The sequence below is a fragment of the Gastrolobium bilobum genome, unplaced genomic scaffold, assembly GCF_033153095.1.
Source record: "Gastrolobium bilobum isolate Gb01-03AN ecotype WA unplaced genomic scaffold, APGP_CSIRO_Gbil_v1 utg53787, whole genome shotgun sequence".
NCBI lineage: Eukaryota > Viridiplantae > Streptophyta > Magnoliopsida > Fabales > Fabaceae > Gastrolobium > Gastrolobium bilobum.
The window spans coordinates 32,741-51,263 of NW_026895466.1; the positions used below are offsets into that span (position 1 = coordinate 32,741).

At 34.3% G+C, this 18,523-nt stretch overlaps 1 protein-coding gene and 1 pseudogene across 1 annotated transcript; both read left to right on the top strand.

The window, feature by feature from the left end:
* Window positions 1-2,929: 2,929 nt before the first annotated feature.
* On the top strand, window positions 2,930-5,068 carry LOC133313229 (expansin-A12). Its single transcript, XM_061514570.1, has 3 exons — window positions 2,930-3,071; window positions 3,633-3,942; window positions 4,756-5,068. The coding sequence occupies exons 1-3, from the start codon at window positions 2,930-2,932 to the stop codon at window positions 5,066-5,068; spliced, it is 765 nt and encodes a 254-aa protein (XP_061370554.1).
* Window positions 5,069-16,642: 11,574 nt separating this feature from the next.
* On the top strand, window positions 16,643-18,240 carry LOC133313243 (pentatricopeptide repeat-containing protein At4g21705, mitochondrial-like; annotated as a pseudogene).
* The last annotated feature ends 283 nt before the right edge of the window (window positions 18,241-18,523 follow it).

The window sequence follows — 18,523 nt, forward strand, 5'->3', positions numbered from 1 at the left end:
GAATGGACCAATAATAATTCATGCATGTTGATTTCCTTTCTAAAATAACCAATGGATAGTGTAGGGAATTTTAAGGCTGAATGGGGTCCACCCTCTAAGTTAGGGCCGTGGCCCATTGCTAATGAATGTGGTCTAATTTATCTTCCTTTGGCTCCTAAATTTTCATGTAATTACTAAGTATCTTCTAGTGTTTTATTAGGAGATGTAATTAAAATTAAACCTATCCCACACCTACATGTAGTTCAATTTCATGGTATTACCCCACACTCCGATTGCAATTTAAATAATGTCTCAATAATTATCCTCCCACGGGATCACTAGGTAATAATCAATGTTTTTTTTACATTCAAGGTAATTAAAAGTATTTAAAATTTAACTTATCCTATCCTCTTCACTAGTACTTAAATTTTCCAAAGTACTCACTTGCTCAAGATTATAATTCACACAAATTTCGTGGATTAAAATAAGTCTACCCTAAATAAATATGCATATATATACATCGAGTTCTAAACAAGCCTTTATGTTCCTATCTACAATTTACATAATTTCCTAAATTAGCGGGATGTTACATCAGCCAATTGGGCAAGAATCCATAGGATTTCTCCCAGTCACCATACAACTTAACAATGGCTTTCATTTTTGCCTTCCAAGCCTTCCTGTACGTGATGTTGTATCCATATATTCCTTGTATCCTCTCTTGTATCAGAACTGGTTTTGTAGCTGGATCTTCCTTTAACATGTCTGTAAAAAAAATTAACACAACTTTACCATATTCTCAATTAGAAGATTCGTTAAGTACATGGTAGAATACATACTTATAATAGCCGCACAGATTACATCTGAGTCCAACTGTCTATGATCCTGTGAAAGGCCTTGATTCAGGCATGTGTGATCTTCACCCCATTTACGGACCACCCAATTACCTCCCTTCTTGGGCTTGATTGCCCTCATAAACCATGGACATCCGTCAGTATGGTTTCTACATTTCATAACAAATCTGGACTCGTCACTTTTTTCGACTATGGTTGTCCTGCGCCCCTTCATACAATGTATCTTCACAACACGTTGCATTTCTGGTTTGGAGCCAAATTCTTGTTGCACAAATAATGGATCTCCTAACTTCCAACCTCCGTGCAAGTCATCATCCCCATACAGGATCTCCAACTCGTCATTAGGGTGCGCCCAATTAATGAATGAATAATGTTGGCTTTCATCCAAAATGGCTCTACCGCAGTCCCTGCATCTAAAGCTTCATTGATTATTGTCTGAATCAATATCACCGAATATATATAATTTATTAAAGCAAATGTGAAAATTTAATAACTTACCGCTACTAACAGGGTCAACATGAAGTGGTGAACTGACAGGATCAACATGAAGTGGTGAACTGACAGGATCAACATTAAGTGGTGACATGACTGGGGTACCCAGCCTTACAACGCTCGTGTCAGCGTCAAAATTTTCATCCACGTCAGTGTCTGACGAATCACCCTGTGGAATAGCACTTTCAGATTCTCCCTCATCTTCGCTGTCCACATACTCCTCATCTTCATCGTTTTCATCCTCATCCATTGTTACCTGAGCAGGTGCATATGATCGTACAATTGTATCTTCTTGACCAATACAGTGCGCAGTGGTTGTATGCACCGGTAACGATGAAGACTGACCAGCATCAAATTCAACATATATCTCAATCATTTTTAATACTTTCCATCCAACATACGCATCTGTGACGAACTCCACATCTTCATCATCATTGATATCGTTACCAATGTAGTATATTGTATCCATATCCACAACAGTCTCTAACCTGGCTATCATGCGGTGGATGGAATGGATGCCTTCTGACCCCATTTTTTTGGAGAATTATGTCCTTGAGTTCATTGCATGTAGTGCCCACTTTGATTTTCATCGTTTTTGTTTTTCCTTCAAATCGGACACCATTCGGACCTTCAAAATGCCTCCCATTGTAGTAAATAACTATAGGTACCATGATAGGACTTGAACTCATCTTTCACACGAAAATTTGGGTTTAGGTTTTGGGTTTGGATCTTGGTTCGGATTTTTTAACACAAAATGGAAATGTGGAGGTGTAATGCCAATGTCCTACCAAGATTAAGCTTTTTGAGATGATGAGATGAAATATATGTGTCATGTTTCAGAATAGAGACGTGAAGGGAAACTGATTTGGGAAGAAAAAACTCTACCTCGCAACAATGGCCGAAACCCTTGGTATTGGGTACCCTATTGGCGAAATCTACCCGGGTAAATAATTCAAAAAAATTTCAGATTGAAGAACAATACCCGGGTACCCCACTCCATACCCGGGTATGGTTGATTTTTTTAAAATATACCCGGGTATGGAGTGGGGTACCTGGGTATGCTTCGTGGTCAACGGTCAAACAGGGGCAGATTGATGTTATGTTTGTTTGGAGGATTAATTTTTCGTAATAATTTCTAATCGAGGACAATTTGATAAATAATTATTAATAAAGAGTACAGTGGACAAAAAGCCGATAAAAAGTCGTTGTTTCAACTTACATAACCATTAATTCGAATTCGAGTGACTATTTATTACTTCACATAACAGATGAAGTAGAAAGAGAGAGGATTTGAAAACTTTGCTGTGGCGGCAGGCCATTGCATGTGCCTATTTGTCTTCTTGTCTGAACTTCCCGTCGTCCAACCGTACATTTCTTCCGTACTTTACAGGACATGTAGAGAAACGCGTTTTCAAAAAGATCAAAATATTCCAACAAAGCAGTTTATTAACGGATCCAATCTTATTATATAATCACCGACAACCGCGTATTCAATCTATAAAACCAGGCACTTTCTCCAAGGATTATAACGTAGTACACCAGTACCTGCTTGTAATTCGAGGAAAGAAAATAAAAAGAAAGTAAAAAGTTGTTTGTTCGGTAAGAAAATGGGGCCTATCTTGATTTCTTATAGTTTTCTTCGGTATCTTCTCTTGGTTCTCTTTTCAGTTAGAAACCACGTCCAAGCTAACGATTGGCTTAACGCTCATGCAACGTTCTATGGGGCCAATCAAAATCCTACCAGCCTTGGTAAGTCACTTTTAATATGTAAGAATCATAAGTTACATCTAAATCTCTTGCATAGACATTATTATTTTGATATATGTACATAACATGATCACATGAGACATCAATAGCAATAATGTCTATGTTCACCCTCATTTTTTTTACGTAAGAATGCATCATTATATGACAAAAGAAATACAATAATAACACAAATATAAAAATTGAGGTAGGATTATTTTATACCGATGCAAATAATAAAAATCTTTATATATCTTTATAGTTGATCTATTTTTATCCAATAATTTTAATTTGTTAGTAACATTAACCATCATATAAAAGTGAGATCTGTAATTGAAATTAAAAGTGTAACTTATACTAATGTCAATTACCCCTTCCCCCACCCACACACACAAATTAGTAAGGGAAGAAATGTCATACAATCAGAAATAAATTCATCCTTTATTTCTCTACTTAAAAAAAAAAAAAATCCTTTATTTATTTCTATCTTAGCATGAAGCATATATTTGTCGTTCATTGTGGATATATATTGGATCTAATTGACATTGAATTTTGTAACATATTCAGGGGGAGCTTGTGGCTATGATGATACCTTTCATGCTGGGTTTGGGGTCAACACTGCGGCGGTAAGCACTATGCTTTTCAGAGGTGGTGAGGTTTGTGGTGCTTGCTACCAAGTGATGTGTGATTACCGTGTCGACCCAAAATGGTGTCTCAGAAGCCGCAGTGTGACAGTAACTGCCACCAACTTTTGCCCTCCAAACAACCGTGGAGGGTGGTGTGACCCCCCTCACCATCACTTCGACATGTCCATGCCTGCTTTCTTTCGCATTGCACGACAAGGCAATGAAGGCATTGTTCCTGTCCTTTATAGAAGGTAGTAGAAATCTCTTCCATCTTTTATCATGAAACCAACATCAACACAACTAAAAAAGTGCAAAAGGACAAGCCTAATTGATGTCCCTTTTGCATCTCATCAGGAGGAACAAGTATAATTTTAATTTTTCAGATTTAATAATATGAAATAGCAAGTGATGGATCTTAAGAACGTTGAACTTGAACCTCAAATTAATTTTTTTTTTAAATGTTATTATATATGGCTTCAATTACTTGATCCGCCTACAATTCTAACATTTTGAGGTTTAAAAATGGTAACATTAATCTGTTATGCTTGTGGGATCAAGAGGATCAACTAACATTTGTACAAAAATAATAAATTTTATACTCAATTTTAGCTTGATCCCACTTGCATCTAACATCTTAAATAATTAATAAATCAAAGTTTATTAATTAATACAAGTGGGATTACGCTGTTGTAAGTTGATAATCAAAAGAAAAGGTTAATTGATCTAGCTATAGTTAACTATTGGTGCGGGGGAAGGGTAAAAAAAAAAAAAACTATTTTTGAACATTGGCAGATCCAAAGAAAGGGTGTGGGTAGCGGTCTTCCTTCCCTAAACTTTATTTTTTTATGTATTATATACATAAAATGATATTTTTGTAATAATAATAATAATAGATTACTAATCCTAATAATTAGTCTCTCCCTAAAAATAGTTGTAATAGTTAACCCCTTTTCCTTTAGTCTTAATAACATTCATAACTTTAATACTTATTAATTTTGCCCTTTTATGAGACATGTTGATTATTGACTGACTCATATCTATGTGATGTACTTGAACGAATTAAGGGTGGCATGCAAAAGAAGAGGGGGAGTGAGGTTCACGTTGAAGGGGCAATCAAATTTCAACATGGTGATGATATCAAACATTGGTGGCAGTGGGGATGTAAAGGCCGTGTGGATCAGAGGTTCCAGAAGTGGAGCATGGTTGCCGATGCATAGGAATTGGGGTGCCAACTGGCAAAGCAGCGCAGATCTCAGAAACCAGAGAATCTCATTCAAGTTGACTTTGGTTGATGGGAAGACATTGGTGTTTCTCAATGTGGTCCCTTCAACTTGGAGGTTTGGACAGACATTTTCATCACATAATCAGTTCTTTTAGCTGCAAAGAGTGACATCAAACACGTCCACAACCATGCAATTTTTGAAATGCTGGATTGGAGGATATGATACTGTTTCATCATCTTCCTTTTTTTTCTTCTTCTTTAATTATATTGTTTCAGACAATTATATAATGCAGTAATTAAGGATATATACGGCATCTGCAGAATTAAATATGTTTGTATATGCTCCAATTGCAAGGAGTATTAAATGTTTGTTATTTCATTTACAAAGAACAAGAAAATTATGATTCAAAGAAAAGTTAACCGAATGTATTAGCCCCACTTTTCTTGTGTGTGAAACAGGACATTAAGTAGAGGCTAAGTCATTTTTCCCTTTCTCTTTATTAGACCCAATTTTTTTTTTCCTTTTTATTAATTAATAGTATATTATATTATCGAATCGTTAATGGGGACAAATTTATTCAGATTTGAACCAAACACAACCATAAGGATAGTAAAATTCTTCCTATTAAATTTTTAACACAATTGTGTAATCGATTCAAATTTGGGATAGTTAAACTGAAACAATTGGTGATTATTCAATTTTCTTTTTGATATGTATATAATTGGATTGAGGTATAAATTAATAATTTAATAAATTGTAACTTAAACATAGGTCGAGTGATTCAGAAGAGGTGAAGATTATACATTTGAGTTGCGACAATGTCTTCTTACATTATTAAAAAATAAATAAATAAAGATAAAACAATGTAATTAAGAGAAAGCTTATATACTTACAACCTATTTTCGTTTACAATCTCTTTCAATAATATCTTAACCATTAATTTCCACCAATCAACTGTTATTATTTTTGTAAATCAAACTCATTAATTAATTATCAATTCGCAATAAATGATAACCGTTGATTGGCGGAAATCAATAATTAAGATATGATTCGTTAGGAAGAACACAACTTTTTAATGTATTTAAATGTAAATTTAGAATGAAAATGCAAAATAAAAAGAAAATAACACAACTTTAATGCATTTAAAAAGTGAATTTAGAAATAAAATGGAAAAAATAATCAAATAATAGATGAACCAATAAAAAATTAAAAAAAAAATGAAAAGCGGCCGGAAAGGAAAATAAATAAACTAACGAGTATCACATATGTTGGTATTTTAAAAATATAAATAATGTAAATTGAAAGAAAAAATATTTGAAGAAAATGTTTAAAATTATAAAAGAAGGGGTAGGATATTCTTACACTGGTGTAAGAGTTAGAAGTCTTACACTCAATCTTAACCATTGATCCACTTGTATCCAATGGCTCACATTACTAAAAGATTTGAACCCTTAGATATAAATGAGATCAATGGACAAGATTGAGAGTGTAACTTACACTGGTGTAAAATGATCCTGACCCATAAAAGAAATATGCATAAAATTTATAGTAAAATTTTAAAAAGATACGAATATTATAACAAAGATATTTATAATTAATTTAATAGATTCGAAGTTAAGAATGACATTCTCATTATTTAATGAAGGGTATGTTAAGAGATTTAACCGGTTTGAAGAGAGTAACAATTTTGAAAGTTTTTAATATATTCGTTCTTTTATAAAAGGGTTATACTTATCTCATTTCGCATGAGAGAAATAACTTTTCAACACACACAAAAGAGGAATAGGTCTCACCTCTTTTTTTTTTCTCTTCTTACCTGTGGGTCCCATTTATAATTTTGTTGTTGGGAATGGAACGAGGGAGCCCAAAACCCTTTGCAAAGGGTGCATCCACTAATGGGCCAAATGATAAACCACAATAAGTGGGCCGACACCACATCTCAACCCAAAACCTTAAGGCTGCAGGTTTATGGGTCTTTCACACTTATATGGTCATCACTTGGTCTATGTCTAGTCTATGTGGTACTTCTTTACAACTCATACTTGATTATTTTCAACATCCTCCCTCAAGTGTGAGACCCAATATCATTCTTACTCTAAGGTCAACTTCTGCGGAAGTCTTTTTTTCTCTTCAAATATTAGGGTCACACTAGCCTTCTGCAGAGGCCTTCCAAACACACTTGGCCCAGCCCAGATCATTGGCTCTGATACCACTGTTGGAGAAAAATTAAGATGCAGAAATATAACTCACAATGTTTGAAGAGGGATTACAAATTTCATAAACTGACTCAAACTTAATATAAACCAGAAACTAAAACTGAAAAACATAACATTAAGAGACACATTACACCCAAATAAACTCTAACTTAATGACTCATTATACTACCCAAAACTGACTCATTATGATACCGTTAAGACTCATCAAACAACTTTAGTGCAGCACATGGCCGTTACATCAAACTTAAAAGACCATTGAATTTTCTAACGGACAAAAAACAAAGAGACTCTAACATTCCCTCCCTTAAAGTGATGTTCTTGAAAAATTCAGTTTACTCCAAATCCTTTGACTTTCTCCATGGAACACATGCCAAGTAATCCCCTGAGCTTTTGAAACGCAACATATTTGAGAGGCTTTGTAAACAAATCAGCAACTTGATCCTCACTTCTACAAAAAATAAGATCAATTATACCAGCCTTTGTAAGATCCCTTAAGAAATGATACTTCACATCTATATGCTTGCTTCTCCCATGTAAAATTGGATTCTTTGACAATTTAATTGCAGAATTATTGTCACAATAAATTAAAGTTGCTCCTTCTTGCTTAAAGTGAAGTTCTTCAAGAATTCTCCTTAGCCAAATGGCTTGGCATGCACAAGCTGTAGCAGCAACAAATTCAGCTTCTGTGCTTGACAAAGTGACAATTGGTTGCTTCTTCGATGCCCAAGAAATAGCACCTGTACCAATCATAAAAACATAACCTGATGTGCTCTTCCTGTCATCTTGATCTCCTGCATAATCACTGTCAGTAAATCCCACTAAATCAGATTTTACACCCTTCTTGTAAAATATCCCGAAAGTTCTTGTTCCTTGCAAGTAGCGAAGGATTCTCTTGGCAGCCAACAAATGTATTTCTGTAGGATTTTCCATATACCTGCTAATTAAACACACAGAATACATTATGTCTGGTCTTGTTGCAGTGAGATACATCAAACTTCCCACAATTTGTTTGTAGAAGGTGCTGTCAACCTTCTTTCCTCCATGATCTTTATGTAACTTCAAGCCACATTCAACTGGAGTGTGCACAGGATTACAATCCTTCATCTGAAACCTGTCTAGAATATCTTCCACATATTTATTTTGAGAAATAAAAATTCCATCACTTGATTGTGCTACACTTATGCCAAGAAAGTAATGCATCATACCAAGATCAGTCATTTCAAACTCATTCATCATAGACTTTTTAAATTCTTCAAACATAACATCACAATTTCCAGTGAATATAAGATCATCTACATATAAGCAAACAATAAGCATTTTTCCTTCATCACCAATCTTAACAAAGAGTGTATGTTCATAAGGAAACTTTATAAAACCAGCCTTAAGAAAATAAGACTCAATGCGACTATACCAAGCTCGAGGGGCTTGTTTTAGTCCATAAAGTGCCTTTTTCAATTTGTAAACTTTATGCTCATTTCCAACTTTCTCATAACCAGGGGGTTGTTCAATAAATATTTGTTCCTCTAAGTACCCATGCAAGAATGCCGATTTGACATCTAGCTGGTAAATAGGCCAAGAATTTTGTGCAGCCAATGCAACCACCAACCTGATTGTATCATGTCTCGCAACAGGAGAAAAAACTTCTGTATAATCAATCCCATATTGTTGCTTGTACCCCTTGACAACCAAGCGTGCTTTGTGCTTGTCAATTTCACCATTTTCTTTTAACTTTGTTTTAAACACCCACTTCACACCAATGATTTTGTGTCCATTTGGAAGATCAGTTAACTCCCAAGTATCATTCCTCTCAATTGCATCAATTTCAGCATCCATTGCTTTTCGCCATTTTTCTTCTTTGACAGCACTCTCAAAAGTCACGGGATCACATTCTGAAAACAAAGCAAAGTGAGTAATTGGATCTTCAATTCCAGTTACCTCATAATCTTCCATCCAAGTAGGCCTTCTTCTAACACGACGAAGAGATTGAGTTTCTTCTTCGTTAACTCCAACTACTGTTGGTGAGGATTGACTAGCTGAAGAAGTTGCAATGGACGAATTTTCAGGCATACTAGATGCTGAAATTTGCTCTTGTTCAGAATCAATATCACAAAGAACTTCGGTAGGCTGCTGCATATTCCAATCCCAAGTGTTTTCTTCGTCAAAAACAACATCCCTGCTAACCACAATTTTTTTCGTCAGTGGATTAAATAATTTATATGCTTTAGATGTATCACTTACACCTAGAAAGACACATTTTTCAGCCTTGTCATCAAGTTTTTTTCTTTTCTGTTCCGGGACATGAGCATATGCAATGCATCCAAAAATTCTAAAGTGATCCACATTTGGTTTTCTCCCACTCCAAGCCTCTTCTGGCGTCATATTTCGAACTGCAAAGGTTGGACTTCTGTTCAAGACATGAATGCACCAGTTTACTGCTTCTGGCCAAAACGTCTTTGGAACTCTTCCTCTTACCAACAAGCTTCTAACCATGTTGAGGATGGTTCTATTCTTCCTCTCTGATACACCATTTTGTTGTGGTGTATACGCAGTTGTAAGCTCTTTTCAGATGCCATGTTCTTCACAAAAAGCTTCAAATTCTTTTGAGCAATATTCACCACCACGATCTGTGCGAAGTGTCTGAATCATCCTTCATGTCTCATTCTCCACACGAGCTTTGAAATTTTTAAATGTAGAGAAAGCTTCTGAACATTTGTTTCTACAACATGAGGTAATTATTTTTCTACAACATAACAAAATTATTTCCCTTCATAAAAAATAGAAATAATCTACAACTTGTATAGTTGACAAATTCTAGAGTACTTTTTGAGTAATACTCCTAATGTACGATTGGGATTTGAGCTAAGTTTTATAATGCAATAATTTTAATTTATGAATGAGAAGGATTAATTTACACCAATGTAAAATAGTAAATCAGACACTCAATTTAATAATTGATTTACTTGTATTTAATAGTTATAATATTTTTTATTCCAAAAAAAAATAGTTCTTCAATTCACGTGAGTCATTAAAGAAAAGACAGCTCAAGAACTAAAATTGAAAGCGTAAATATAATTGCTTCCAAGTTCACTAATGTGCAAAGTCATTGTGGAGGTAGAAGTGATAGGATATCCGTATATTGAAATCGAGAATATTGAGATATGTGCTTGATAAATATTTGAATATTGCACTGGTCATGTGAGTTATTTTAAAATTAGAGGTGTAACGACTACAAATGGCTATCTAATCTTTTCTACATCTATATAAATGACCAATGAGGGTTCACAAAAAAATGGATTAACACATAAACACATTAGAACTCAGAATTTGAGAGAAATAACACCAATTTGGCTATATTTTGACATCCTAGAGGAAAATCTCAATATCTCTTTTATCTTTCGATCTTTTTCAAATCTTTCTTTTTATGTTGAACAAGGAGAGATTGCTCCTCTACTATTTAAACGATTTGGACTATTGTAATTCATTCTTGATTGATTGGAGAAACAATACAAGAGATAGGTTGAGAATGATCAAAGGTTTGATTATAGATCTTGTAAAAAATCTTTGTAAAATAATTTTTCTAGTACCGGTTGGAAGCTAGAACATAGTGGAAACGACGACCTCATTCTGAATGTAGCTTTTAAGTGGTTAGAGAGTGAATCAGGATAAATCTTAGCGTGATTCTTCCTTTCCCTTCATCTCTTTCAGTACCGCTGCATAATCTTTGTTATTGGACATCATCTGGTATGTTTTAATTCTGTTTTTAGATAAGGGAAGGTTTGATTTCTATTTAATTTCGTTTTGGGTTGATTTCTTGTTAAATGGATTATTTTTCATTGATTTCTTGCGAAAAAAGTTACAGCACAATTCACCCCCCCTCTTGTACTTTTGCATTAGCTATATTTTCTTTGCACAAATTGATAAAGATACTCAAATGTGCAAAGTCAAATGTGAAGTCAAAGTTTTGAAGCTTATACAAGTACTAGAAGGCTCAAAGATTGAAAACAAAGTGAAGACCAAAGAAGACTTAGTCATTACTATTTGTAACAGTTATTTTTAGAGTCATAGAACTTATAGAAATGAGTTTATTGAGCTTTACCTTGAGGATTTCATTAATAGGTCATAAACTCATGCATTAGTGATATATACATTTTGATCATGCATACAAGAACACACATACATCAAGAGTTGTTATCTAAGTGTGAGACATGATCATACATATGCTAGGTGTCACCTGGAATAATTTAGAAGTCACTTAGATTTGTTAAAATCGAAAAACTAGCCAAATACTAAGTTTCTGGTATGAAGTAATCGAATATTTTATGGAAGTAATTGATTACCTGGGTACTTTGAAGAAGTAATCGATTACCTGGAGTCTTTGAAGAAGTAATTGATTACCCCACGAAAAGTAATCGATTACTCCCTATCTTAAGTGACTTAAAACTTAAGTAATTCAAATTTTTAGATGTCCAACGGCTAGTAACTTGATAAGACACCTATTTAAACATATTTTGAGGGTTTCTGAATAAGAATTAACATTGGAAAACATAAAAATACATATAATTTAGAAATTGGCCCCATTTGAGCTAGTTTTGCATATGCTTGACGAAAATCTCAATTACTCTCTCGTTTCTCAATCTTTTTACGTTCTTTCTGTTGGAACTGAACAAGGGGAGGTTCCCTAATTCTTTTTGAATGATTTCTGTTGTTGTAATTGTTGGTGAGACAATTGGAGTGATCCTAAGGGGGTTAGGTTGAGTGTGATCAAGGTGCGGTCATAAACTTGTAAAATTCCCATTGTAAAAAGGTTTCTTCAAGCACCTGTTGGAAGCTTGATGATAGTGGAACGATTGATCTCGGTCTGGCTATAGCTCTCAAGTGGTTAGAGAGTGAACTGGGATATATCCCGGTGTGGTTCTTCCTAAACTTTATCTCTTTGATTTTAATGCTTATAACTTGTTTTCTGAATTATACATGTTATATTGAATCTGTTTAAGGTATGAGTATCATTAGATTTCTGTTTGATTTTGTTCTTGATATTTTCTTGAAAAGGGCATTGAAGCATATTGAATTACATTGAATTTCTTCTCTTTTTCCTTCTAATTTTAATTCTGTTGTTTAATCTTTGAATTGGTTGTTATATGTTATGTTTATATTCTGTTTTTGAATTGGGAAAAGGTTTATACTCTTTGAAATTTGTTTTTGGTTGAAGTTGTATCAGAAGGATTATGTTTTTTATTGTTTCTTGCAAAAGAAGTAACACACAATTTACCCCCTCTTGTGTGATTGTTTTACTATCTTTTCTTTTCATTCTGGAATACTAGTATGCATTATACTTATATTATTTGGGATCACTCAGATCAAGAACCCATTGTTGTGTGGGGGGGGGGGGTGATGGTTCTTGGCAATCGGGAAATGGATTATATGTTACTCAAGAATTTGAAAGTAAGAAAGCGGTGCATACGACAATCAAATGTTATTATATGAAGGTATATCATACAATTTTTATGGAGGAAAGTAAAATAATAATAATAATAAGTCGCATTAATCATGCTAATGGCTCTCCATGGAGGGTTAGAGCTTTATTATCGAGGTGGCAAGATAGATGTATTATTACTAGATGGGGAGGTAAGCACATTTGTGTGAACCCTTATCTTTCGCAGGACCACAGACAGATTCTAACTTCATTTATTCGTGCATTTTATGTATGACTAGTTAAAATATCGGTGTTTGTTTATGAGAAATAAGGCAATAATATGGGTGACTTTTCTGAAGCATGTAATGAACACATTGAAGGTGGTTCGTCTGCATATATAAAGTGGTATTATGTTTTAACGGTTGTAATAAAAAATTGAAATAAATTAGAAACACAAAGTATAATCAATCAACTCACCAATAGACCTGAGTGACATACCTTTTTAGTGATCCATCATCTTGTTATTCCTCTATACCACATCATATAATTTGTGTTAGGATCGACTTAATATGCCACCATATGGATGTTCGCGGGGTACCCCGTGTCGAACTATATTCCGAGAGGTGATGTGCGCAGAATTGTTATAGAAAAAATTGTGGGGTCCAAGGGGCGGAATCAAACACCTCCAATAAAAAAAATTTCAACTCAATACCAAACGTGATAATAAGATGTTGGAAGATTCTAAATGGGTCAAAAAATCATAAATCATGTGGCTATTGGAGCTCTTGGTTAAGATCGATACGAGGAGGCACAAGATTTTTTTTTGCCTTTTTATTTTCAAATAATTACCATGATGTCATTAATGAAACTCTTGCTCTTCAAGTTTTTAATTTTTTTTTTTGGAGTAAATCGTTTTAACATAATACAAAAACATACTAAATATGTTCTATAAATTTGGATTTAAAAACTAAAAATCAGATGTTGTTTTTAGAATTACTTTTACATAATAGTGATTATCAAACAAATTTTTTTTGTTTTTGTATTCGTTAAAAAAATGTTTTTCTGAAATAAAAACTAAACAGGGCCTAAATTTTCAAGGGAAGGGATCCACTTACCACCAATTAGGTTTACCACTTCTTACTATCATATCTTAATTATTGATTTTCGCCAATATGATGGTTATAATTTATTGAGAATTAATAATTAATTAATAAGTGTCATCTAATAAATTATAACTGTCAGATTGACGGAAATCAACGGTTAAGATTTGATAGTACAAAGTGGTAAACTTAATTGGTGGTAAATGAATCCCTTCCATATTTTCAGTTGTAATAACTCAAGTTTCAAAATAACTTTTAAGGAAAAAGTGTGTGTCATTTTAAAGTATGTAAATTTATGTCATTTTAAATGAGAAAAAAAAACAGATCATGGGGGAGAGAATGTACAAAAGAAATAAATGTGTGGGTCCCACATCTTTATGAGAGTGAAAATGACACAACTTATGTCATTTAGAAGGACAAACATTTTCCCTAACTTTTAAACTAAAAAGTTAAGGGCATTATTTCTTTCATATTGTAGGAGAGAATTCTTATCTTATGCTAAGACAAAAAAAATGGGCCATCATTTTAAAAAAAGAAAAAAGAAAAAAACGGTTTATCTTTTGATTTGATGAAAGCATGAGAGTACTATCTTATGTGAAATAAGAATATAATTTCCCAAAAGTTATATAACTGCAAAAAGCTTTGACTTTATTTTTAAAACTTGTATTTTTTACCTTTAACTTTTATACTAAAAAAAAAGTTAGGACCAAAGGCTCTTACTGTGTTTTTTTTAGTCAAACATATAAATTATATTTGTCAAATTTTTTAATTTAAAATATTTAATACCGTATCGATATCTCATAATTCCTAAGATAAATGTAATATATATTAAATTATAAAATTAGATACTCAAAGAAAAACATTGTATAATATATAATGTACTTGTAATAAACTAACTAGATTGGTTAAGTTTTTAATGGTGTTAAAGATAGACTTAAATGGAAAAAATTATAAAAAAAAAAGTGATTAAAAAAGTATAAGAGTGTAAGTGATTAAAAACAAAATCATAAATTTTTTATAACTTTTCCCTTTAATTTTTAATGAGGTTGGTGGCTTTTTCTTAAGTTGCATGCGAGGATAGCTTCCCCGTTCTAAACTATTTAAGTATTTTTCCACGGGAGTGTTTGGAAATGCAGTTCAAATTTTAAAGCAAATGACAGTTTTTAGAATTTCAGTTCAAGCTGTGAACTTCAGTTCAGTCAGGGCAGAAACACCGACAATAATTCTGGTTTGAAACGTAGGGCTTTTCGAAAACCCAGTCACATATGTTAATTGATTTGATCACACTATGAGAGTATGGATCTCTTTGTGAAGTATGTTGATACAATTGAGACAGAGAGAAAATTAAATAGCCCAAAGTTTTCTGGAGAGTCACTGTAAGTCTGTAACTGCCTAGGTCAAGCGAGGATGAAAGGGGAGCTGTAATTCAGTTACTCTTTGAAGAGAAATCTAGGTAAAGTAACAATAATAGTAACCAAATAGAAAAGTTAGGAAAATGAGGGACTAATATCCTTGTATATAGACTATTTGAGAGGGAGAAAAGTTTTGGGGGATCACGATGACCAAAATTTAGTGATTCCTCTATGTACTCTCACAAATTTTGTTTACTCATTTCTTTAATTTTATATTTTTATTTAGGGATATATTTTTCTTATGTTGGAGGAAAAGAATTACCTCATGTTGTAGAAATAAAAGTATAAGTGAGACCCACATGTAAGAGGAGAGAGAAAAAAAAAAGTGGTGGGACCCAACCCTTTTTGTGTGTGTAGGAGAGATGTTTATCTCATGTAAAATGAGATAAACATAACCCTTTTATTTATGTCCCATATTTTTCAAAAAAATTGATAGTCTTTGTGGGCCAAAACTTTTTTCTCTTCAAAGCACCATAACTATTTCCATATTTTATATTATAATCGTTAATTTATCTTTGTATAGTTATAATTTTTTTTCATATAACTGTGTTATTGGTTTTTTTGAAAATAATTGGATTCATTTCCCACTAATTATGAAGTTTGATTGTGTGCACGAGAAGTTTAAAGGGACACGTGTAGAGAGAATCATGTGCTCGACGCTGAACAAAGCAACCCATTTAGCGTCCGCTGGACCAGAATATTATCCTTCCTTCCTTCCTTAATCGTAGCTCCGGAGTCATCACAGCATTAAAACGGACATTTTCACAAAGACTTGGTCGGCGTTTGGCAATGGCGAGGGCACTGTTCTCCTCAATCCTGCATAGGTCTCGGAACTTCACGGCAACTTTTCTGCTTTCGAAATCATACTGGTCCACAGCTGCGAACAGTATAAACCTATTCTCCAGAATAAATCCCTTGGAAACCATTCCAATAGCGTTGTTGTAAAGAATCTTGGGATACACCATCTAAAAGCTAGCTCAGAGGGTGAGAGTGCCTAAGGCCTTATAAAGGCCATACTAGTTGCTCATCCAATCAATGTGGGACTATATATCTCAACACGCCCCCTCACGCAAGAGCCTTTAGGCTAGAAGCGTGAAAATTGCATAGGCCCATTTTTGGTTTACCTTTTGTGCTTTTTTATTTTATTTATTTTTAATTCCACTTTAAAGCGGGGATGGTGAAGCTCTGATACTATGTAAAGAACCTTGGGATACACCACCCCAAAAGCTAGCTCAAAGAGTGAGAGTGCCCAAGGCCTTATAAAGGTCATATTAGTTGCCCATCCAATCAATGTGGGACTACATATCTTAACACGCCCCCTCACGCAAGAGCCCTCTAGGCTAGAAGCGTGAAAATTGCACAGGCCCATTTTTTGGTTTACCTTTTGTGCTTTTTTATTTTATTTTTAATTCCACTTTAAAGCGGGGAACAGTGAGGCTCTGATACCATGTAAAGAACCTTGGGATACACCACCCCAAAAACTAGCTCAAAGGGTGAGAGTGCCCAAGGCCTTATAAAGACCATATTAGTTGCTCATCCAATCAATGTGTGACTATATATCTCAACAGTTGTCCTTGTTCTCGACAAATGGCTCGAAGAAGGTGTCCATTTTTTCTTGATTCCTTGATGGTTCTATTTTCATGCAAACACTATGAAGGTGCTCACTTTTCATGCCTCTTACTTGGACCCTGCTCATTGTGTTCAATTTCTAGGACCAGTTTTTCCTTTAGTACATAATGTCCACACCCTTGTTAGAGTATAAGTGATATATGACCAAATCACAATACCAAACAAGAAGTGGTTCAAACAGCTCCCCATTAAACCCTTGCTAGGGAGAGTGAGGTGAAGACAATTCTTGTACATAGCTTTACCCATTCGAATTCATAACCTTTCAATCATAACGAAACAATTTTACCACTGCTGGAGGCTAGTTCTCTTACCAAACAAGAAGTGTTTAATTTAAAAGAAAAAAAAACTGAAATGCTATATTATGTTTCATTCTTTTAATCGTTCCACTTGTTCCTGATTATACGGTAATTACTGAGATATCTTCAATCTTGGTGTGTTCAGGTTTCCGAGTGGATGAGTAGCAAAGGGCTACGTCCAATTTCACCAGGTGACCAAGCTGTGCAACTAGATCTTATTGGTAAAGTTCGTGGACTAGATAGTGCGGAGAGGTATTTTCAGAATTTGAGTGATGAAGATAAAACTGAAAAGCTTCATGGTGCTCTTTTGAGTTGTTATGTTAGAGAAGGATTAGTTGATAAGTCACTCTCCTTGATGCAGAAGATGAAGGACATGGGTTTTGTTTCTCCTCTCAATTACATTAATATAATGTGCCTCTATATAAGAACGGGTCAACTTGAGAAAGTCCCTGGTGTTTTGGCACAAATGAAAGAGGATGGTGTTTCTCCTGAAATTTCCAACTACAGTATAAACTCTTTTGGTGCGAGATCTGACGTGGTGAACATGGAGAAAATGTTGAAAGAAATGGAAAGTCAAACCCACATTGGCAGAGATTGGATGACATATGCTATGGTGGCTAACTTCTATATAAAAGCAGGCCTGAAGGAGAAAGCTCTGATTTACCTGAATAAGTGTGAGAATAAGGTAGACAAACGCAATACGATTTCCTACAATTATCTGATTTCACCCTATGCAAGTCTTGGAAACTCCAGAAAGCCAATTGTAAGAAGCAATTTAACAAGGAATATATAACCATGTTGGGTTCTCTGGTGAAGCTTGGGGACCTTGATGAAGCTGAAAAATTACTTGATGAGTGGGAGTTACCGGGTAACACTTATGATTTCAGAGTGCCAAACATCCTCTTGATTGGGTATTCCCAGAGGGGATTGATTGAAAAGCCAGAAACAATGCTCCGAAGCATGGTAGAGAAAAGGAAGACTCCTACTTCCAACAGTTGGGGTATCATTGCATCTGGATATGTGGCCAAGGAGAATGTGGAGAAGGCATTTCAGTGCATGCAGGAAGCTGCGGCTATTCAAGCCAAACATAATAAACGTTGGAAACCAGAAGCTAATGTCATTTCCAGCATATTGAGTTGGGCTACTATTAACAGAGATATAGAAGAAGTAGAAGATTTTGTCAATTCCTTTAAGGCTGTTAAAAGGTATCAAAGCTATGATGAAAGAAATGAAAGAGGAGAAAGAGAAAACGTGAAATGAATGAGCTCAGAGAAAAATGTTTATTGAATAATAAACCATCGTACATTTAGAGTAAAGCTATAGTCTTATATACTCTAAGATTGGATAAGATCAGCTACACATCTATAACTGAATACCTAAGAGTTTGTTAGAGCTAAATAACAGAATTGGATCTGTAACTGAATCCATTGGGCCTATATAGCTATCATCCTCCCGCAAGTTGAGTGGGCTTAAATTCCAAGACCCGAAGCTTGGATTTAAAAATTAGAAATTAGGCTGTGGCCACTGCTTTAGTGAGCCCATC